Genomic DNA, 24,402 nt, shown 5'->3' with positions numbered 1-24,402 from the left:
AACTTGATATAACACTTTCACTTGCAATGTTCTCTTTTGTATCAGCGTCTTGAAACATTTTTGTTTGGTTTTGAGTAGAAATGTCAAGGGTATCTAAGTGGGTTAGTCATGGATAACCAGTGTGATACTCCATAGACTGGAACTCTGCATCAACTGATGGATTTGTATATCTGAGGATATTCCTTAATGCTGAAAGCTCCTAACAGCTTTGTTCAACCACAATCAGTGTGACATGGCACACTTTTTCAGCAAGCATTTTGTTTCTTTTTCTCACAGATGATCTGCCTCCCAAAAAGACCAAATCCTCAGAACATAGCTATAGCCCCACACCTGTTCCAGTGCAAGAATTAGCTAGTTTCCATCCTGCCTGAAAATAAAGAGACATTAATATTGTAGTAAGAATGATGTATTCATACCATTCAGAGTATGCCTGTTGCTTTTTTGAGATCCTGAAAATGTATGTTAATCTTGTGACACAGCATTTAGAAAAGGATGTTTCTAAGCTGAAAGGCCGCTGGTTTTTGTTGGTACTTGGCACTATTTGAGGAATGGCTGGGCATTACTTGAAAGATGGCACAGCACATCAGAGGCAGCCTTGCAGTCGCTGTGTGTGTGGTAGCCAGCCATGGCAATTGCCCTGGACAGCTGGAGGTAGAGGTGTGTGCAGCTGGTGACGTACTCAGAGCACCTCTTTAAGAGGCACCTCTTTGGATTGTTATTGCCTTAAAAGTTTAAGGCAGTGTCTGAGAACATTCAGCATAGTCTCAGGGTGACTCATAGATGTTAGCTTGTTATTTCCACACAGCTTGCTCTCTTCAAGCTGTTCTCGAGTGTTTGAGAGCCACATAAATACTTTATTAAAAAAGAGAGACAGACAGATTGAGACACAATAATGGGGCAATATGAGTACCTGAACTAGATACCTAAATAATACTGCTAATAATTCTGATGAATCATTTTTGAGCAACAGGAGGCACTCCCATCCCACAGGCTAAGCACATTGCCTGCACAGTTCTCTTAACCTTTAGAATGGAAAATGAGAATTAGCTGAAACCTGTACAGCAGTGCTGACTACCAATAGACCACTGAACAAGCAGAGTACTCTGAACTGCAGCTCCCCCAGTCTTTGTTCAAAATTTGTTTATCAAATCAGGTAGTTACACCTTTTTTTTCTTTCTTTCTTTCTTTGGTTTTTTTTTTTTTTTTTTTTTTTTTTTTTTTTTTTTTTTTTTTTTTTTTTTTTCCTTCTGTGCATGTACATAATTATTCAGAACTCTTTAGGTGGTAGGCTTACATGTTCTGGTAGATGATAAGAACTGAGTGCAACTGTTTGCTTTTATACTGAGTTCATCTGTAACAGCTCTGTGTTTCTGCAACTACTGTGGCAGTACCAAAACAATCTGGAGACTGGGTGGAGTTCAGGATAGTCAGTGATTTCCTTCCCATATAGGATAAGCCCAGCTAGATTATGAAAACAACACTGAGGGCAATAATCCCTGTTCACAAGAATGGCTTTTTTTCTACTGTGGATTTGGAAGGATTTTCTCTGTAATTTGTAATGATGTTCCTTGGACCACCAAAATAAAAATAAAAGACCTCAAACATTGAAAATAAAAAGAAAAATACATTTTAGATGTATTTTTTAAAAGCAGAGGAGAAAGAAGTTTGTGCAAAAGATATATAAAGGACTGGCTGTAAAATATGAAGGAGATGAAGTATGTTGGATTTAAATTTTCAGATTTAAATGGTTATAATGCACTATATCTGTTAGAGGTGGAAATGTTTACTTCACAAAGCACACATTTGATGCTTCTAAAATATTTTAATTGCTGTGTAATATTTCTATTCTGTATGGTAGTGTGTCTCCTTTGATGCACACAAAATTGAGGGGAAATTGGTTTCCCCTTTGTGAAGATAGACCGCTGAAAAAAAATTGAGTAACACCAGCAAAGGCCTTCCAGCTCTTCCTTTTTTTCCCTAGTTTGTTGTTCCTCTGCTAATTTTCATAATTTTTCTATTCTAAATCTTCTTTCAGCTTAAGCATTTGATTATTTTACAGAAATCATTTTTTAAGGTACAGACTTGTCCTGATTATTGCAATACATATCTGCTATTCTTTTGAGTTCATTGAAAGACTAAAGAGCAAGTGGTAAGGGTAGAACAATTTGAATTAAAGTACTGGTTATTAAGACCACCCTAAAATTCTCCATTATATGGAAGTGACATCTTTTGCATACTGGTTCAGAGGCAAATTTCACTGCAACAACTTCTTAAATATCTGCTGTGGTGTTTGCAGTGCAAACAAGCTTGGACTGCAGAGTCATCAGTCCAGTTGTGCCTTTAGTGTGGTGTACATACTTGAAAAATTTAATATCTTTTTCCAAACATCTACCAGCCAATAGCCAATCTTACTCAGTGTTGCTTAACATGACTTCTGCTTTTTCCTTTTTGAAAAAGCATTTTGTTGCAGATAATTCTTGTCATCTTACAGGAGAAATGAAAATACAATCATAGTTTAGCAAAATGCTTCATATTAAAATTTAAACAACTTATTCTTCTAGAATGATGACAGCCTGACTGCACTGGGAGTGGGAGGAGGAAACAGTTGTCCACCCGGGCAAGAGACAGTAAGTATGATGTAATTTTTTTGCAATATCTTCTGTACCTGTTATACTGTATCTGCTTTTGAAAGCATGCCCTTTTTTTTAGCATGATCCCAAGGACATTCTTTTTTTTCTACTGTAGATTTTTGTAATTCTTACAAAGATGTCCATAACTGTATAACTACATTCCTTCTGTGTTTATATCAATCTTGAAAAACAATTTCATAAAATTTTTTTGAATATAGATCTTTTATTCTTTGACCAAAATAGAACTTGACAAATCTTTAAATTTCACATCAGAAGAAAGTCCACTGCTTTAGGTGTAATTGTGAGTGGTTTACATTCTTCTTTGACTCTGAGGTGCATTTCTTATATCCTGTTATGGTCATTTTTCTGATCATGTGTTGACAGAGAATATAATGGCAATTTACACATTTTATTTAGATTATCAGGCTTACTAAACCAGTAGTAGTATATTGACTTATTAATGGCTTTTTTTTTGAAAGACAGACAGTGGAACTTGTTTGATTGGTTTGAACGGTTTGTGGCAGTTTTCATGTGACTGAATTTTTAAATTTTTTTTCCAAAAAAACACAACATATCCACCAGAAGTATTTTGCAAAAGACACTGCAAAACAAAGTAGCTGTTGCTCTGCCTTTTACTGTTTTTCATGCTGCCAAGTAATTAGTGTTGCATTCCTACATTCCTGTTTGGGTTTTGGGTTTCTTTACCTTAAGTGACCGCACGGTTTTTATGAGATTGTCACTGAACTGAAGTGGGCACTGTTAGAGCACTTCTTACTGGACATAGTCATGGTGCTCATTAGTGTGGTTTAGTTTGGTTCTGTTCTACAGTTCATATTTCTGTATTACCAACATCACCTGTGATTACTGTTGGCTTTCCTAATGCAGGGAGGAGAGTTATGATAAAACACATTTCATGGTTTACATCTTTATGTAAATGTAGGATTATTGAATGCATATTTAGGTAAATTTCCTGTCTACTGAAAACTATGCCGATACTAATTTTTTGGTGCTGACCAGCTCACAAATTGCCACATAAATTTTACAGTGGTAGAATCATTTCCATCTTTTCCCAATCATAACCGATTTAATCAGTTTAATTGGTGACATGGAATTATGAAAATAAAAGTGACATTTGGCTGTATTTTTACATACACAACTCACAGGTGATTTTACACTAAGCAGAAATAAAAATATAAAAAGCACTGTGGAATTCAGCAGTCTTAACATTTAAGTGCATGCATGATAGTAAAAAAGAGGGGTTTTTTTCTGTCCATATCATCATAACTTTGCTGTTTCCTTCAATCCTGTTAACCCTTATGATTATCATTACCACCTAATGATCCCTGTTTCTGATCTCTGCTTACGATTTTTTAGAGGAACATGAGTTGAAGATTATAGGTAGGGAAGCAGCATTCTCTGGGTAGAATAGGTCATAATTTTGCTTTTCACTTATGATAAGGGAAGTGAGCAATTCCCTTATTCTTTCAGTTCATTTGTTTTCTGTTCATGCTTTTCTGCTCAGAGTTCACTAGGACAGATTTTTGGTCATAGAGCATAGGAAATAAATAAGAAATTGTACTTGATATTTTCATATTCAGGGTAGAAAACGGGCTTCTAGTAGTTTATTATATGTAGTATGCCTGGCCCTGATAGTTGTTTTTCATAAAAGTATAGCTGCGCTGAATTTCTCTGTCAAATAGATTTATTATGTGAAATAGAATATATTTTTGCAGATATTTATAAAATTGTATATGCAAGTGCTTATTGCTAAACAAAACAAATTAAAAAAAGAAAAAAAAAAAAGAAAAAAACGGAGTGATCAAAGCAAAACTTTGCAGTGTCTTTTTGTATTAAACTTTTCCTTGGATAAAGCTGTCATACTGTTGAAGTATTTATTCAAACACATATGCTTCATGAGCACACAGAGAATGGGATCTGAAGGTGGTGTAACAATTCTGTGAAAGTGACTGTATGAAGTTTTTTTTCCCTTTTGCTTCACAAGCAAATTGCTTATAAAACTAACAGCTGCTGTTTTGAAGCTAATCTTAGTGAATTGAATGTTCTTAACCATTTCTGCAATCCCACAGTCCTTTATCTTGCCTCTCCTGCTGCTTTCCCACCACCCCTGATCCCATTAGCAAAACTTGAGGCAGCCTCAGCTTTTACCAAAGTGCAGCTTTGGTTTCAGCTGCTTTTCTGCAAGAGGAAGTGAATGTTGCGCTTTTTTCTCTGTGGCATGGTTGTGATAAAGCTGTGGTGTTCTTATCTCTCTTTTAGGTAGTGGCTCTTTATGACTACACAGCGCATCGATCAGATGAGCTAACCATCCATCGCAGTGACATTATCCAAGTGTTATACAAAGATAATGATAACTGGTGGTTTGGCAGCCTAGCAAATGGACAGCAAGGCTATTTTCCAGCTAATTATGTGGCTGGTGAAAGTAAGTTTACTGCTGTCTTCCTGGTATACCGGTGTGGGTTTAACTGATGCACCAAGATTTTACTGTGCTGTTCTGCTTATTGTTCTGAAGATAGGAATTTATGTAGTACACACGTGGCATAATGATGACTTATTGTGGTGCAAAAATTGTATAAAGTTAGCTAACCATTGCACTTGGTTAAAGATTTCAGCTTATGGAATAAGTCAGCTTATTACTGACTTAATTATCTGTCAGCTGGATTGTCTCTTCTAATACAGAGCTACCTAATTCAGGCCCCAGCTTGGAAATGATTTAGGAAACATCAGAGCATTTCGCAAACATCTTGAGGTTTTTTCTTAGGCAATTTCCATTAAATCTAGCTTTTGTACAAACGCTTAATTTTCCCCCTGCTTTAATGGAGAATGTTCAGTTCCCAAATATCTGGATTTCAGTATGAAGTTTTTAAAGAGCAGTAATGGTTAAATCTCACATCTGAGCATTGAACTTGCTACCAGGTCCTTTTCTTTAAAACAGTTTTGATTAAACTGGTATAGACAAACCTAGATGAGTTTGAACAAATAATGTAGACTATAGGAAGCATCCTACTTAGTCCACTGCTGTAAAGATGCTCAGTGTGCTAGCAGTTGTAAATATTCAGCTTGTGGACACAGCATGTGGTTGCACACTACAAGAAATTGATTTGCCTTCCTAAACTATCAAACTATCAGTTATACTGGTATTTGGAAATCTTCTAACCCAGCATTTCTCAAGATGGTTTCCCCCATTTTTAGTTCCTCCCTATGTCTTTAAAGTGGAATCTAGTATTTAAGCCTCTTTCCTAAAAAACACTTGATCGTAACACTATGGTCACTTGATGAGGTTAATTGAAGTTAGATTTACTATGCCCTCCCCTATTGTCTTCTCCTTGTACACGCTGTGCATTTTGCTCTGCCTTTCTTGCTTGCAAAATAACCCAGAAAGAAGTCTGAAGGAAGAGTCTTCAGGGAGGGCCTTAAAAATGGTCAGAAAAACCAATAATGACAAAAAAAAAGCCTAAATAAAATTTTAGAGGCCATTGTCCAACTGTGAATAAATATCTCTGGTAAATAATTTGCTTTTGCAGTTGGTGATCATCTTAATGAACCAAAATATGTGCAAGATACATTTGTTAAGTATCAGCTGCTTCCTAATAGTATGAGCTTTGTTCTTAAGTAAAAAAATGCTTTTATACAATAACCAATATATAAATCAATTTAAATCTAAACTTGCTAGTATAAATAAAGGTTTATGGGAGAAATTTTCATAAATTCTCATACAACATTTGCCTTCAAACATTTTTGACCTGTTTTCGTTCACATCCTGTTTTTGGTGAGATTGTAATGTCATGGTGGTTCACAAATTCTTTCATAGCTCTAACAATGGCGAATTATGGTTCCTCTTTTCAGAAGAATATGAAGAACAACCTTCAGGATTAGTACCAGATTCTGCTCCTCTCCTACCAGAAGGACCAACAGAAGCAGAGGAAGGTTCTCTGACACTAGATAAGGTAATAATTTGAGAAGGAAGGATTCTGTAAGTAGTGATAGATTGTCTTTTGTGTGCCACATGGACTGTATTAATTTTTGATCTTTTATGTAAAAAATTCTTATGTGTAAATCTCATTCCAGTCAAACAGATATATTTTCAGCAGAAGTTTAATATTTATCTTGTGTGGAATTATCTGTTCCATCATGTGGCAATTAAATATCCTGCTTACTTCCACCATTTTAATGGGTGGCAAAACTCCCCTTGACTCCAAGTTTACAGAAGTTATGTGTGCGTAAGCATTCCCGTTTCTGTGATTTTTTGTTAGAATATACAGTATGTGCAGAAGAATAAAGAAACGGGACCCGATTTTTAGTCCAGGAAGAAATATACATTTGATTTTTATGGACTGGGGTTTTTTTTGCCCTGAATTTTAGAGATTACACTATATGCAAAGCAGGCCAATTGACTCTCACTTGTCCAGGGGATTAGAAACTTTGCATGCTTATGTTTCTCTTCTGTGAAATAAGACTGATGATTGTCTTAAAACATGGGATATCTTCTAGAAAAAAAAATTAGTTCAATAACTGTTAGAATTTAATAAATTTTTATTTTAGAATGTTTGTATCCTTAGTAAGTGTACTTTCTACAACTGTTCATTTACTGAAATGGTACTAACAAACCTACTTTAAAAGTGTTGTTCAGATTTTTTTTAAATTATTTGACTTTTCCATGTACTTTTCTAAAATTGGATCTAATATTTTGTGTCTGCTTTGCAAGACTCTAAGCATATTCTGTGTTGCTTAGTTACAGCTTTTGGGGACTTCTCAGGTGATTCATCTAATTTTAGCTTCATAATGTATACAATCATAGAATTATTTAGGCTGGGAAAGACATTGCAGTGTTCAAGGTTAAAACACTCAAGACTATTTCTATTGACCTTTTTTGTGCAGCTTTTGTTTTTAGTAGGTGAATATAGAAAGGTAGCATTTAATAAATTATTGATTACTCATTTGGCAATCTTGTTGAAGCCAGGTGTCTTCTTGAAGCCAACTGCTATAAATCGAATTACTAAGTGTTTTGTTCCTAACTATACTTGAAGAAGGGAATTAATCACTACACTAAATAATAGTAATTAATCTGAAGTATCCTTTACCTCTTTGTAGCTGAGGAATTCCTAGCCAAACCATTGTCCAAGAAAGACAAGGATGCACTACTTCCAGATACTTCTGTAAAGGCAGACTAGAATAAATACAGGAAAAATTACATTACTGAAGATTTCTTTGTTTATTGTCTACATAGCTAGAGGCAAGAAGGGTATCCCAGAGGAGCTTGTTGTAATCACCCAGTTTCACTCATACCTGGATTAGAAGAGAGAGAAACACTGAGATACCTATTATTATTAGACTTGGTCATTGTTATCCACATATTTTTTCTGTTTTAATCTGATAGGAATCTAGTCAATTTACTGTATCATGATACTTTTATCTACACCAACTACTGTTGCTAACATTTGCAATAATACTTGTTACTCGGTTTTTTGAGAAGCAACATTTGGTTAGTTTTCATTGCTTAGAATTTTTCAAGTGTCTATGGGTGACATTTTTTCTTAACACTAGTTTTTGTATTACTAGTAGTACTTGTTTTAGTACTATCAGTTTTAATAATATTTTATTAAAATGCTCTTTACTTGAATTCTGCTCGTACCTTGAGTTAAATTAACTACATATTTAATATTTAGTTGGAATTTTGTAGTAGTCTACATAGTACCTACAGACATAAGAATGACATAATGAATCCAATTTATAGTAACAGCCCAAAACCAAGCAAATATATTGCTTTTCATCTTGCACAGCAGCCAAGGGCAGACAAACTCATACAGAGTTTAGAGGAAAGTTATGCAACAGGTCCTGGAAAAAACTATATGAGGGGGTATACATACGAGATTAAACTAGCAAAGAATGAGCAGTGGAGAGAGTGTCCAAAGTAGTACCTGATGTGAAGTCAATGCACTCTTCTTTCTTTTACTTTTCTTTCCTTCTGCTCTTAAACGAGATCAGGGAGCATTAAACTGGAATGGAACACATCTACTGTCGGTAGAAGGAAATTTTCTTTATGCCATGCTTAGTTAGCCTGGTGAACTCAGCTACTACAAGACGCTCTTAAATGTGTGTGCTTTGGGATTAATTGCTTTAATCAGCTAACTTAATTAATCAGCTGATGCTCAAACCATTACGTTTTAGGCTGAAATGATGGCTGAGATTTCAAAAGCATGAGAATAACTGGGAAACATGATGTGGAGGATATTTTTTCCATTTCGAGTCACACCAACACCATATAAACCATCAAGAAGATAGTGAGTTGAACCAAATGATGAATCAAATCTCTGTAAGACTTAGGATGCCTTGAAGTGTAATAGGGTCACAAAAGCTGCAGAGTTCTGCATAGAAGAAACAACTTGTCATTCAGCTGTTTGCCAAAATGAATGAAAGTTGTGCAGGGCTTTGGCTTTAGGCAATACCAGAGACTTCTGAGACAAAACTGTTAAGATGACCACTGAGGGGGCTCATCGGTTATGGCAGTTCCTGTCTTGCAGCAGTGACACAGCAACTTTTCTTCCTATTCCTTTCATTTTTTTCAGTATAAGACCTGATGAAGGGAAATACCAATTTCCTTTATATGGGAAATAAGAAAAACCATTTTTTTGTAAAACCCTGTGTTTTCTTGGGGTTTTCTTGGTTCGTTGATTTTTTTTTTTTTTCCCTTTGGCAGAAAAGCATTTATTTTTTTAATCCAAAAAAGTTTATTGAGTAATTAGGTTGTTACATAAGTTGTTGGCCACAAGCAGGAAAATATAAAAGAATATTTTAGTTGTTTGTTTTTTTGACACAAGCATGTTTTCCCAAATACGTAGTTATACCTAGATCTGCTGTATTTATTATTCTTTCTTGGTTTTTTTGAGGTTTACTCAAATGTTTAGCACTGTTAATACTGCAAAACAGTTACTGTGAAAATCATCCTAGCAATTGCTTGTGAAATTTTGCTACTGTTCAAGACTAAATGAGGCACTTAAAATGTTGATATGACTATGGTTTTAATTACTGAGAATACCAGATAGTCTAATTAAGAATAGTTTTCCAACTGCAGATATTACATATGCATATTTAGGTAATCATCAGAGCATTATGAGTGAATAAAGCGAAATTATTAACATTTGAAGATGGCATAATACTTAAGGTCCAATATTAATCTTTGCAAATAATTTCTAGAAAAGCTTTAGTTCAAAGAACTTTCTTTCAAAATACTTTCTACCATCAGTTTTGCATTCATAACATAATAATTTTATGCAAACCTTGTTTTCCTGCCTTATGAGTTACTTAACTCCTGAGCCACAAAATTAGGTCATAATCATCTTTAATTACAACATGCATGTAAACTGCCAATAGAAATTTCATGGAGTGAAGTTCTTGCTGCACTGATGAGGAATTCCAAGAAATAGAGATGGACTTATCATCTGGCTGCTCCAGTTAATTTGTTATTTTGAGTTCCATAAGATGAAATTGGAAAGGACAGGAATTCAGATAGGATTCTATTAGAAATGAGAAGGTGGGTTTTGCAAAATTTTGGCCAATCAGAAACATTTCAAAGCCAATATAATGTCTTTTTTTTTTTCTTCCCAGAAATTTTCTGCTGGCTGTAAGATCTTGTGAACATGTTTTGTAATTCAATAGCCTGTCACTCACTACATGAAATATATGTAACTGGATTCTGAATATTAAATATGCAATGCCATGTTACATGAGAATAGTAGGAAGTAGTAATAGAGAAAACAGTAAATTTAAAAGTGCCATTACAAGTGTAAGAAAGTATTCTTGCTAGTATATTTATCTTTGGAAAATGATGCCAAGATGTAAAATAGAAAAAAAAAAGGCTTACTGGCAAGAACCACATTATTATTGCACAATTTGAATAATCTACCCAAAGGTCATCAAAACTTGATTCCTTGTATGTTTAAACAAAGTTAGGGATTATCACTGTTCACATAAATAATTCATGGTCTCACTCTTCTTCCCCTAGAGGAGGTTGTTATCAGACTTTGTGAATACTTAGCCCAGTGTGTCTGAAACTAACCTGCCAAGCAATTGATGCTTTTCCCCTGGGCTTGAGCTGTTTACATGTGGGTGATTTTTGTGGGCTTAAAATTTATTTATTGAATCTAAAAATTTAAAAAGCATGGAAAACTTGTTCCATATTTCAAAAATAATAGCTAGAATTTTTTCTATTAGTTTCATCAAAAAATTTAATTTTATAGTTTGTACTGTTCCTATTTTCTCCATTAATAGTACCTTTCTTCAGTTTACTGGGGAACACTTCGGAGACTGATTATGTTTTAGGAGGAGGAAGGGGAAATAGGAAGATGTGATTATGCTAATGAGGGAAACACTAAGGAATTAATACAGGGAAGTTCATGCAGTGAATAGGGCTGAAGACTTTTGACACATCATGAAGTGTGTCCATTTTTAAGGTTCAGAGAGAGAGCAGATATGAAAAAAAGTGATTTTCAATAGAATTAGATTGTATTATAGTGAAGTTTATAATTCTGGCTTTCATTCCTAGCTAGTATAATTACAGATCTCTTTTTCTGAAGGTATTGACATCTGGGCTGAAAGAAACTATGCATTTCTAGAATCAATCTGCAAAGCTGCTGTGTAGTCTTCCACATAAATAGTTAAATAGAATTATAAAACAGATATATCTTAACAAATCTTACTTTTGAAGTAGTAATGACTTTGATTATTCTTTAACAAAACCATTCATCTGAAGGAAATGTTCCTGTGGCACCATCTATGAGGAATGGGCCATTTTTCTTAATCCTTACATATTTTAGCTTTGGAGTTCTTTAGTTTCCTATGTCTTGGTACTCTGTTTTTCCCTTAAAAAGCAGTTTGTACTGTTCAAGATAGAATCTTAGAATGTGAAGGGGTTGGAAAGGACCTTAAACATCATCTAGTCCCAACCTCCTCTGTCATGGGCATCTAGTCCCAACCTCCCACTAGACCAGGTTGCTCAAGGCTTATCTGACCTGGCTTTGAACACTGACAGGGTTAGGGCATCCACAGCTTTCTTGGGCAACCTGTTTCAGTGTTTCTTCACTCTCACAGTAAAAAATTTCCTCCTGGTATGTAACCTAAATCTCCCCTCTCTTGGTTTGTACCCATTATTCCTTGTCCTGTCATTACAGGCTGTTGTAGGAATGGTACTCCCCAATTCGGTGCCCCCACTGAGGCTCTCCCAATCCCAGTCTCACCATTCTCTTGCTCCTGCTTCCTCCCCTCCTTTTCACTGCGCCGGGATGAAGTTGAGAATTGGAGGCACAAAAGATGAAGATCATGGTTTGCGATAAAAACTATTTACTGTAAACAGCCATGAGATAAGAAAATGAACAGTAGCATCAGCAATGTTAATAAGAAAAATGTACAAAACAGGGAGTGATTCACATCCAAAGATGCTCTCGGTGGAGCCTGCTGCAATAAATTAACGCCAGATGGCTTCTTCCTCCCACCAAGTTTCCAACTGGAAGGACCCTTCTCCAAGCGAGTCCTTTTTCCCCCACCCCTGGCAATGATGTGAGGTCCTATCACATCTGGGTCCTGGCTGTGCCCCTCTCAGCTGTAGCACAGAATTTAACCCTGCCCTGGCTGAAATCAAGATGCAGAAAAAGAGTCCTTCTCCAGCTTCTCTGTAGGCCCCCTTCAGATATTGAAAGGTTATGAGGTCTCCACAGAACCCTCTCTTCTCCAGGCTGAACAGCCCAAACTTTCTCAGCCTGTTTTCATAGGAATGGTGCTCCAGTCCTCTAATCAACTTTGTGACCCTCCTCTGGAGTTGCTCCAGCAATTCCGTGTCCAGAACTGGGCACAGCACTCCAGCTGGAGTCTCACAAGAGCAGAGTAGAGGGGCTGAATCACCTCCTATGACCCACTGGCCACACTCTTTTGGATACATCCCAGGATTTGTTTGTCCTTCTGGGCTGTGAGCACAAATGGCTGGGTCATGTTGAGTTTGTCATAAACCATCACCCCCAAATCCTTCTCCACAAGGCTGCAATCAATCACTGCTCTGCCCAGCCTGTAGGTGTGTCTGGGATTGCCACAGCCCAGGGCTTTGTACTTTGCTTTGTTGAACTTCATGAGGTTTGCATAGACCCAGCTCTCGAGCTTCTCGATGGATGGCATGACTTCCCTCTAGCATGTCCAGCTGCGTGTGCAAGTTGAGTTACTCGCTCTTAAGTATGTGTGGTGCTACTTTTTTGTAAGCTAGTAGCTACGTGTTCTGTCTCAAGAAATATTTATGCCTGTATCTATAGTATTACTTGAGTCATTGAAAGAGAAGGTATTTGGTTTATAAGGAAATCAATACCTGTTTGGGGGAAAAAGAAAAGGTGAAATTCCATGCTTAGATGTTTGCTGTAGGTAACCAGTCTGTTTAAAGATAGAAGAATCAGACTGAGCTACTGAGTTGGTCAAGAAGAACCAAAAATGCTGTTGAGTGACAAATACTATCTCAGGAGCAAGCTAACTTCCCCCTTCCCCATTTTTCTCCTTGGGTCCTCATAGTCTCTTTCTGAAGAGAATTGAACTTTTTTAATGCAAGTGTTAATGCAAAGCTGTGATCCCATATAAATTCCCAAAGGCCAAATCATCAAGACTGAAAATAAGTATTGTAAACCATACTGCTTCAATCTGAAGTATCTTGTGTCCACTCTTCCTCCTCCTCCTTTTGTTATCCCTCAAAAACTCACATAGTGGATTTGATTTCTGTGATGCAGTATTTGCTGGTGTTAAGCAATAACTACAGTTTTCACCCAACAGATTTTTCCTTTCATGCAAAAGAGAGAAATTCGTGCCAATGTCTGTCTTGTATACAGAGCCATGGTTCTGCTAGATTCTCACAACAAAGCTCATACAGTTAGATATAAGGGCCAGAATATGGTCAGTCTGATTTAGACTTAATAGATTTAGACAAGATAGGCTTGCTCTTCAAAAACTCTAAAGAGGGGGGAAAGCAATTGTAATTTAATTGCATTTTAAATAGGAAGGTTGTAGCAAAGAATTATATGTAATTCTGCTAGCAAAGGTTTCTGCCAGTTGTTCATTTAATGGGAAATGTGTGGATGGATGCAGAATAGCATGGAAGAAAATGATGAGTGAGGTGTGGTGTCACATTTCTCCCAAATTCGACTTCTTAGAACAGTTCTGACAGCAGGCATTGGCATAGTTTTGGGTAGTTAAATACATGGCTGGGAATCTTTTATCCATGGACTGCATATTAGAAAACAAAATACAGACTTAGGACTGAGTGTAGTGTCCTAAAGACAAGTCTGAAAAGGCACAGAGACATGTTCATTCTTGCCATCTGTGATCCAGTGAGTTTTTAATTAGATGAAGTTCTGTAGAAACAGCTTCTATGGGAGAATTCCTCTGTAGGCTATAAAGCAAACTCATTTACTGTCGTGGCTTGAATCATCTGAATGGATTTTCTGCACCACTCTATTCTGTCCATCTACCTCCTAGTCTCCCAGAAAACATCTGCAGACCATCAGTCTTAGGGACAACTCTGCACAGCCTAGAGGAAAGCACCACCAAAAACATAGATTTGAGATGAGACTATGTCCTTAGTATTGCCTTTAGATGCCCTCTGCTTCAGGTTCTTTTAGAAAGTGTGTTCTGAAATACCTGATGGCTCCCACAGGTTGCACAGGAAGGGTTTAGTGCTTGATTTACTGCTGTGGATTCTACAGCAGGGATCAGGAACTTGATATACTTTTGTGTATTTTGTCTTTATTTATACTGCCTTGCTTGCTTCTCATGTGGCAGCTAGAGAGAATGTTAAATGTAAAATAAAAGAGCTCAAAAGCAAGCAAGCCTTTAAGAGAAGGAAAATATGTACTGTATTACAATTTTCCTTTCTGTGGTCATAAAGCAAAAAAACCCTTTAGAAAATCCAAGCTTCTACAGTTGACATGAACTAATATTCTCTTCTTCTGGTAGGCTATGGCTCACAAACAGGTGGAGAATTAGAACATGGCAACAAAATTGAACGCCATTAGTGGCACTGTACAAATGAACTCATTTTTTGTAATGTGTTCAGTATTCTTGTGAACAGAAAAATATTCATAAGTCTCTGAAATGTTAGGGTGTTTTTTCTTTAAAGCGAACACTGCCCTAATAACACTATATTAATATTTAAGCTCTGCGATCTGGAGGAGTGTCACAGCTCACACCATTCCTGTTCCAGCACTGGCTTTACTTCATCTCAGTACAGAGGCAGTGAGGATAGTGCAGAGATGTTTGGAGCTTCCTGGGAGCCCATGCAGAACAAGTGATTGAGAGATTTAGAAACAGACAACAATGAGATCAACAGCCTCCTCAGCTCCTCCATGCTCCAAGCCTTCCCTGGCTTGCTCCTTGCATTGACATGTCCTTAGTGAGTTCCCAGTGTGCGTTACCACACCTCCTTTGCCAAATGCTTCCTGCATGTTTTCCCAGCTTCCACTTCTTCCCCCTGACGCTTCATCCCCTTGTTTCACCAGTTCTTGCACTGCCTCCTTGCATCTGCCACTGAAACCCTCAGTTCTTCAGTACTGCTACTACTTACATCACTAGGATGGGAAAAGAGGATCAAGGAGTAGGCTGAGAGGGACACAAAGGTGTGTGGGACAGACAAAAGGAGTCAGTGGCAGCAAGATCTGCTTCAAAAAGATCTAGTATCTGGTTCCTCCTTTGTTACATGCTTGAAAGTTTGTAGGAATGAAATAAGAAAGCTGTCATGAACAGTACTGTGGAGTGTTGGGAGTCTGTCTTCACAGACCTAGGAATTCTCATGAGTTGCCATGTGAGATGAACAGCTGTTCAAATGTCTCCAGTTGTGTGCTCTGCTTTCCTTGGTACTCATACTAAAAAGCTGTGCTTTAATATTTGAAAGGCTATGTGATGAGATCTTTTTAAAACAGATAAGAAGAACTTTCAGTTAAGATGCTTAATTTAGTGGATATTTTAATCTTCCAACTGTAAAACAAGGATAATTTTCTGTGTTTAGGTGTCTGAAAGTGTTAAAAATCTTTGTTGTTTATAGGAGGTCAGTCTTCTGTAGTGGCACTTGAGGGAATTCTACTCTACCATTCTTTAGAATGGTTCACATTTGATTATAGTATTAGTATAGTGAGAAGATTCTGTAGTATTTACTCAAAAAGGTGGGTAAAAGTGGTTCAACAATATTCACACAGGATTTTCTGAAAAAGATTTTGTTTTGACTGCAAGCAGAGTGAATTCATGATTGTGTATGGCAAGGAACCACAAGGTTAAAAATGCTGAAGGAAGTACTAATTACTTGGAGTCATTCCTTTTACAACATCCCTTGTATTTTCATATCAGTGGTATTATATTTCCTTCTTTTATGTTTACTTTCACCATTGACTTAGTCAAGTTTATTACTGTATTAACAAGGATTTTGTTGTGAAGTAGATGATTTTTCTTCCTAGCTCTGCCAGTGCTGCATTATTCTATTCTGATAGGCTGACTTTTGTCTAAACTAATCCAGCAATCTGTGTTTTTACAGCAGACTAATTCTAATGACTAATGTTTGAACATGGTTGTTGTGGGCAGTGTAAATGTACGAATTCAGTAAGTTAGTGGGAGCTTGACCCTGTTTATTCTAAGTCAGCAAAGAAATAATATTAAACTAATAAAATAACCTGTCCCTGAAGACTCAGGAAGGGCATTCACTTTTCCTTATGGGAATTCTTTCATTACGTTTGAGACCTGTTAGAATTAGGTTTGTTTGTAGAGGGAGCGAGCTTTACAGAGACCCTCCAATTGTTTTGGAAATAAGAGAATTTACTTTTCCAGATTTGGGGAATCTTTTCAGCCCTGAATTACAAAGTAACCTGGAGTGATTTGAACTGCTTTTGAATGAAACTTGCATGCTTAAAAATGACGTTTTTTCTTGTGAAAACTGTGCCACAAGAAGGCTTTATAGCATTCTGCTTTTTCACTTGTAGTAGACAAACAATTTTTTAAAACAATGTGTGTTTTAAGCTGTCTCCAAGCAGACTCATAACCTCCTGTTTCTACACATACCTGAAAACTGTCTTTTATTTGCAAGTAGCTTTTTTTTTTTTTTTTAATAGCAGGGCACTCTTTCCTTGTTTGTAACCACATAGGAGTTAACATTTTATGCTGATAGACATTCTTTTTCAAACGAGGTATATTCTCTCCTTATTCAGGAAGCTGGTGGGTTTTCTATGCACGTGTTACCCCTGTTGTCTGTCGTCTTTTTACCTTCCTGGGTTTTTTTGTTTCTTTTACAGATGTCAGCAGTTGCCAGTCAGTCAGGGGGCCTGAAATCTATTTCCAAACATGACACAGATAGAGACTCACCTACAACACAGTAAGCAAGAAATGCTTAAAACAATTTGCAATGTTATTCCTATAACTGTTATTTGAAAACTGTGAGAAATGTTGGAAGGGTTATTTTTTTTTCAAGCAAAACAAGAAGTTAGCTTTAGGGTGATCAGTGAGAGAGTGCTTCACACCCAAAAATGTGAAGGAAATAACAGTTCATATACATATACACATCCCCAGAAGAGCAAGGACTATAATGTACATGACAATCAAAACTCAGAGATATGTGATTGCTCACTGGCATGCCTTAGCTATGCATTAGGAACTATTGCTGTAGACGGAAAGCTATTTTTGCTCCTTCTAAAAGTTAATTAATGTAAATTCCAAGAGGTTTTCACATTCTAAGAAGATGCCAGCAGCACCTTTGATGGTGACACTTGCCTATCTGAAAGATTGTAGGTTTCTGTTTCGTGAAAGCTGTAACCAGATAAGATCTCAGCATTTTGAACAGGACCTTCCACAATATCTTTAGCTTTTGCAGCCATTTTTGCTTCAAAAATTGATATATGAAAATAATTCTCATGTTTGCCATTGTACCTGTCACCTAAACAAAGTTATTTTGCTGATCATTTTCCAGGCTGGTTTCCTCCTCATATAAACAATCTGTACATTATGCTGTAGATGTAGATACATACCTCATTTTAACTTGCACTTAAATCTGAATTTTTTATCTCCAACTGTATGTAGATTTGAAAATAAATTGTGAGTGGAAAGTTTAACCCTCAACTACGATGAGGAGTGGGCTGAACAACTACACATTGACAGAATTCAGTGTAGAACTTTGGACACAACTATTCTAGTAGTATATACATTAAGGAAGGAAATGCCTTAAAGCACAGTTACTGTGACGGTTGACACAGTCTGTTAGAAGTCAGTATCAAAAATTTGGGATGACTCAACTCCATTGGTAGGACTTCAGGAAACAGTTATTTTGAGTGACCTTTCCAGGGCATCCACTGAAAAATGTGGGACCATAGATTTAAAATGTGGAATCACAAAAGATTTAAGAAAATTCAAGAATTTGAGTCATATTAAATACAAATGTTAATTTTAATGCAAACTAGGGCTATTCTGAGAAGATGTCACACTGAAGGATCAGAGCCCAAAAATCACTTCAGTTACATTTCAAAAAAGTGAGAGAAGACACCTGCATGCTTGAGTTACTGGAATGTGCTCCCTCGCCCTGAACTGTAGGGAGCAGGAGCATCATGGAGATTCCAGTCTGAATTCATGCATGTTCCATGTCATAGCGCTTCATAGCAGTGACCACATCTACCAGGTTTTTTTTCAGAAAAGACTGAAAGCTGGTGCCTTATTTTGAGAGCTAGAAAAGAATCCTCTAACACTACTGATGCCACTAGTTTGAAAAACTGTCAGTATTTCTGTTTATAGGTATTTATACAGCACACATCAGATAATAAAACAGCTCAGAAACAGGACTGCCTATTTTTCATGAAAATTCTCGTATTACTGTTACCGAAAACATAGCCTACCAGGACTCTAATTTTCTTGCTCACTGCAGTCAGTGTGTCTTGAAATAGCCTTAAAAATATACATATATGAAAGTGTTGCCGTCTTAACTGGAAAAGGTTTATATTTCAGCATCTAACAGCAGTATCAACATGACTTGAGATCCAGTCCAATCTGTACTTAAGTAGTTGCTCCACCTAAAACATGCTGTTATTTTCCTGTTTCCTGTGAAAATTTACTCAGTATTCATGTCACATTGACATATATAATATGAAATTTATTTACTGCACAATTCCTAAGAATCAAGTGGTTGCCAAGACACACTTTCAGTATGGACGAGTGAAACATTAACACCTGCACAACTCACTAAGCCAAATGAATGATTGCGGGTTTGCTTATTAGAACATCATTCACTACAGCCACAATACCTGCTGTAAAAGAACATGAATGGCAAGTCTGTATGAAATGTCTGTTTCTTGAGAATTTCTGGTGGAAAATATGGCTTTGCAATAATAAAACAAATTTTATACAAGATGGTAATAGACTTTTATCTTAGCCAAGCAGTTGAGTGCAGTCTCCTGCAGAATCTAGAAAAAACAGAGAAATGATGCCAAGTGATTTTAATCTAAGTTTTGATACATCATCACATCTGATGTTCAAATAATAAAAAGATGTAAACTGCTTCTCACAATTAGAGTAGCTTTAGATTGGAAATAGCATTGTAACCTTGCCCTTCAAATATTAATCATTAGCTGCTACTCATCAGCACAGCCAGTATGTCCTTAGGTATGTTCCCATTGTACAGTTTTCGTGAGCTGCACTAGGTAGTGCTCTGCATAAATTTACATGAGACCCAGCTGAACACTGGGTTTGGTACATTGGTACTTGTAACACTGAATAATTATGACTTTGTACCCTAATTTCCTCATGCAGCAGTACTGCTCAAATTGTTTTGGGAATGCTAACACTGAGGGTCTTGGGTTCCCAAACATCCTTAGGATGTTCCAATAAGAACTAGAGACACAGCAATCCACATATAGGTATACAGTTTAGTTTTAAAAATTTTTCAACTACAGGCAGATATTCATCAGTTCATTAGCAAGTCTGATGTGTAAATGTTTTCATCTATAAAGTCTGATTACCTTAGAACAATATCATCAATAGTGCAGCACTTGTAACACTGTTTTTGTGAAAAAGACCCGCATTACATTCTTCAGTCTTGATTCATCAATTTGCCAATGTATTTCAGCAGCATTAAACAGTTCAGGTCATAAACCAAGACCCTTTTGTGCTAGGCACAATACAGATTTTGAACAAAGACAATACCTTTGTTTGAAAGGTTAGAGTGGAAGTATTGCTATGTATTTATAGTTAAATAAAGTTACAACTTCTGCCAAGAGTGGGAGTTCATGGTAGAAGTGATGTAACATCTGCATAATCCCTGCCATCATGTGCAAGACCAGTTAGAGGCATCAACTGGGATGCAGGAGCTTGACTGATACTTTTGGCACTGTATGAAGGCTGATAAGCTTAAATAGACATTAAATTGATTTCTGACTCTGTCCTTGTTAAGGTAAATTAAAATGGAAAAACTAATCTTATGCACTTTGACTGCCTGCCTTATTCTTGTTGCATAAATAAACCAGGAATCTCTCCTTATTTGTAAGTATTTTGGTGTCTGAGCTTAGGAAAGTGAAAAAAAACAAGTGCAATTGCTTTTATGAGAGGAGGAGACTGGTAATTTGTATTTTTTAATTACATCTGTTGTTTTTTGATCAAGACAAGCTGATTTTTAAGATCATGAGCAGTTCTTTTCAAAGCAATGCTATGATAAAAAGTAGGCTAGTGGAGTGGTCTCATATTTTGTCTTCGTGGTTTTTCTGTCTTTGTTCTGCTGTGGAACAGTACTTTTTGTAGTTGTTTCAGCATTGTGCTCAAGAGGACAAGCAGACAATTGCTCTAACACATCAGCTGTAGGTGGAAAAAGCTCTAAATTTGGGCTAACTTTGTGTTTCTTTTACTCTTTTTATATCCACCTTCCTCTAGAGGTACAAAGAAAAAGAAGAAAAGGGTACAAAGGAATGAGAGAGAAAATCAGCACAACTTAATGAGTGTCGATACTCCTCTGTCATCAGTTACAACTAATGGTGTTGAAAACGAACCTGCATCCCATGGGGTGGAATTGAAGAAGAAGAAGAAAAAGACAGTGAGAGGCTCAAACTTAAGCACAAATGGAAGGACAAATATTGCCTTTGAGCCCGAATGCCATGACTCAGAGGCATAATTTATTTCTGCATACTGGGGCGACGTTCATTATACACGTTGAAGGCTGCAATTATGACCTCTCTTCTAGGATTAACAACAAACAAAGAAATTCAAATACTTAAATATGCAAAATGGTACCAGTTGTGGCTTATCAGTGGTACAAACCTGTTTTGTATGACTTTTGCCCTGAGTTCCTTGAAATCAACAGAACTTGGAGGTTCAGCTCCTCACTGCACTGGAAAAGAACTGAAACTGTCAAATACAATGTTTCCTAATTTGATATCTGATTAAACTGTCACTTAGGCATTTATGTAGGCTGTAGGTTAATCCATTGGGAGCAAAGAATCAAGTGAAAAAGTGTGATCTAGAGCAAAACAAGCCCAACCACTACGTAAATTATTAAATTAGCATTTTAAAGTGTGCTGTAAGCAAAATAGAAGAGTGCTCAGAATGGTAAAATACCAAAGGAGTGCTGATATTAAGGTGTACCTGAAAACACAAGCTTTCAAAATATATTTTCCTGACATCAAATATCTGTTTGGACTGCATTTTGCAGCTCTGAAGGGAATTGTGGAGTAACTACCTATGCAACTACGCTGTCTTCAGTAGGAATACTTGTTCTTAACAAAATAAATTAGTGTTGCAAATTCCAGGCAGTTGTATTTTTCAAATGAGGTGTGCTGCACATAGTAAAGATTCATTGCAGTTTTGTCAGAGTTCCTGGCTGCTTCAGCAGCAGTCTTGCCAAATATACTTTCTTTTGTCTGAATGAAATATTTCATATCCAACTATGCTGTTTGTTTTACTTGTAGTCCTTATTCACTTGTAAGCATCAGTAATCTATTTTTTTACCTGAGTATTATTTTGTGAACTTTTGCTAATGACTTCAGTAGTTATCTACAGTGTTAAATAATTTATATTTTATATTAAACAAAAGACTTTCTACCAGTTAGTGTTGGTATTTTTTCTGGCTGATGATGTCCAGTTTATTTTTACTCTGCTAGGAAATTCTTTCTCCTCCCCCTCTGAAGCAATAAATAACATAAAATTAGAAAACCCTTATTTAGTAGACAGGGCACTTGATTCCATTAAAAAAAGAAGTGAAAATAACAATGCTGGGCACTGATGTGTGAAATGCCCCCAGATGCAGAGGACTAGTTGCTGTATATTGTAATATCTTCCTTGCACATGTTTGGAAGCCAGAAAAGTCTGTAAACTTCTTTCTTTCAAGTAAAGCACAGCAGCAAATCCTCTTTTTTCGCCCCACTGGTAGCTGTTATTTGCCAGCAGTCCTAACTTTGCGCTGCCCAGAGTGTGTGTATGGAGCCCTGCCCTAGATGGGGCTTGCTTGTGTGTACTGCAAACTTAGTAATGTCTCTGTCCCCAGTCAGAGGTGGTGTAAAATTACCTCAGTCCTGGGGCTGGCTGATTCTGTCACGGCTCCCCACCTCTTATGTCCCTGCAGTGTGTTTCAGCTCATCATCCTGTGTGACATGTGGCATTTAGAGATTTTATAAAGGGGAAAAATCTCGACATCTTACATTTCTTAAAATGTCCTGGGTCACGTTTAAAACAAGGGCAGAGCATGACATCAGGCTCCACGTCAGGGAGAGCTGAGCAGTAGCCAAGATCTGAGAGCTCATTGGAAAGCGTTGTAAAATGTTAATTTGCCATTGTCGACACTGAAGACAGAAATAACACTTCAGATAAACACCACAGAGAGATGGAAGTTCTAATCAAAGGCACAGCACCTCCTTTCATGCTTGCGAACTAGGGCTCCAATTATGTTCACTGCTCTGAAGCTGAATAGAGCTGCTTTGCCACACTTTCCAAATTGAGAGGAGAGGCAGCAGTAGTGTCTTCCAAGGCACAGTTCCAAATAACAATTAAGCAGAAGGAATCAGATAAGAGCCAAACATGAAAATGCAGGAGTTGAAAATAAACTTTTCATAATGTTTTCTTGTAATTGCAATAGCTTTTGTTTTGCTTCTGTAGGTTTTTTTCTTCCCTACCACATGGTTGGTTAGAGACTTCTTTTCCTTTATACTCAGTGTCACTGTGGTGCTAGTTTTCTGCATTCATTTAATAGAAAAGGAACAAAAATATCTGAAATTTTAAAATGTCTATGATCCTTCAGTATTAAAATTAGAGCCTTCACCCTAAAATATCTTTAACAAATTATGAGCACGGCACAGTGGCAAAGACAGTTTTTACCTTTTATTCAGAAATATGGCTGATACAGTTCATTTTCAGAAAAACTGCTTTTTGGTATTAGTAGTCTTTATTCTTCAGACATTGCTGTTGGGATTTTAAACTTACAAAAAAGGATAAAAATTTTAAACACTTTTGGTTAGTGTAATGGTTTAAAAAGAAGTTTTTAATTTAAAAACTTTAAATGCTTATTGTTTCTGTGTTAATACAATCTGCATATTATCTAAAATCACTTTACGATGACTGTCGTTTGTATCATAGTACATTTGCTGAATATTGCCTGAGTACTTAGAGGACTTAAATTTCAGTGGAAGTAAAGAATTCCCGAAAGATTCAGATTTCCTATGAAAATTTTTCTTTTTTATTAGATGAAGCATTAAGAGTGTACTGCAAAATTGCTCCCTGAGCCATGATGTGTGAATTAAAATGCAAGAGTTATAAAAGTCTCTGTGAGACTCCTTAGAGGGTGACATGAGTTCATTGCTGGAACAAACCAGATAAAATGTTGCATTAAAAAGTGTGAATGTTAGATATTTATAGCTGTCTGGTGATAGCAGCATCGTGGGTCTTTCATTGTTCTGGTGTTTGTAGGTTTTGTGTGTGTGGTTACACCGTAGAGTTGCTATTATGTTTTTATGATAGGGCAGAGATATCGAGAACTGTGTGTAAATCAGCAGTGCAGACGAAAATCTGTGCCCATGTTTTTCCTGTGTCTCTCAATAGCTATCATATTGCATTTAGTTTTTTCCTTAAAATAATTTGAGGAGAAGACATCATAAAACATAATAAGTGTATTTGTAGCATCACTTAATTCAGAAGGCAGTAGGGGATGGATCACAGTCAAACAAGGGCTAATGAGAACACAGAGGAACATGACAACCGAAAGTCTCTGTTGACTAGTGAACTAAATCTGCCGGCTGGACGCAATTGTCTGACAGAGAATTGAATGTCAGGATCATTTAGGGTTAACAATGGCCCATTACAAGCAAAAGCAGACAGCTATGAAAAATAGCCGGCATGGTAGTCATTCTGCAGGGACCGTGGATGCAAACTTGATAATGAGGCACTTCATTCACTACATCCTTCTGCTCTAATTACTCAGGTGAATAGGAAATACTTCATTTAAGGCGGGAACAGACTAGAGCAAAAACACTTGTTTGGTAAACACAAAGAGTGATGGGGTTTTTTAATGATCCTTTTCCAGCACGTATGAAATTAGTATGTATGCAGTGCAACCTATTTTATGGATGTGGAAATTGGGAGGGGATAGAAGTATTTTCTGACTAGTGGAGGGAGGCCAGGAAGATTCATGTAAAGGTTGGTACTCCAGGGTTTTTGTCTTAGCATTCTGTCCAATGTCCATGCAGAATATTTCAAACAACTTATAGATGTACACCTGCACTTGTAAAAATGTAATGTG

At 36.7% G+C, this 24,402-nt stretch overlaps 1 protein-coding gene across 6 annotated transcripts in view; it reads left to right on the top strand.

Moving 5' to 3' along the window:
- The window catches only part of AHI1 (Abelson helper integration site 1), a 91,447-nt gene extending 68,195 nt beyond the window's left edge, over nucleotides 1-23,252 (top strand). For 2 of the 6 annotated variants that reach the window (XM_063390066.1, XM_063390065.1), the window contains exons 21-25: nucleotides 2,562-2,627; nucleotides 4,908-5,070; nucleotides 6,495-6,595; nucleotides 16,943-17,022; nucleotides 20,553-23,249. In XM_063390066.1, the coding sequence (XP_063246136.1) occupies nucleotides 2,562-2,627; nucleotides 4,908-5,070; nucleotides 6,495-6,595; nucleotides 16,943-17,022; nucleotides 20,553-20,790 (648 nt within the window). In that variant the 3' untranslated portion in view covers nucleotides 20,791-23,249. Of the gene's footprint in view, nucleotides 1-2,561; nucleotides 2,628-4,907; nucleotides 5,071-6,494; nucleotides 6,596-8,816; nucleotides 8,930-16,942; nucleotides 17,023-20,552 lie in introns of all 6 variants that reach the window. The other 4 variants (XR_010079278.1, XM_063390067.1, XM_063390064.1 and 1 more) reach the window with 4 other exon arrangements.
- The last annotated feature ends 1,150 nt before the right edge of the window (nucleotides 23,253-24,402 follow it).

This window comes from Prinia subflava, chromosome 2 (genome assembly GCF_021018805.1).
Source record: "Prinia subflava isolate CZ2003 ecotype Zambia chromosome 2, Cam_Psub_1.2, whole genome shotgun sequence".
NCBI lineage: Eukaryota > Metazoa > Chordata > Aves > Passeriformes > Cisticolidae > Prinia > Prinia subflava.
Note: the sequence above shows the minus strand (reverse complement) of the source record. Positions and strands in the feature narration are given on the sequence as shown.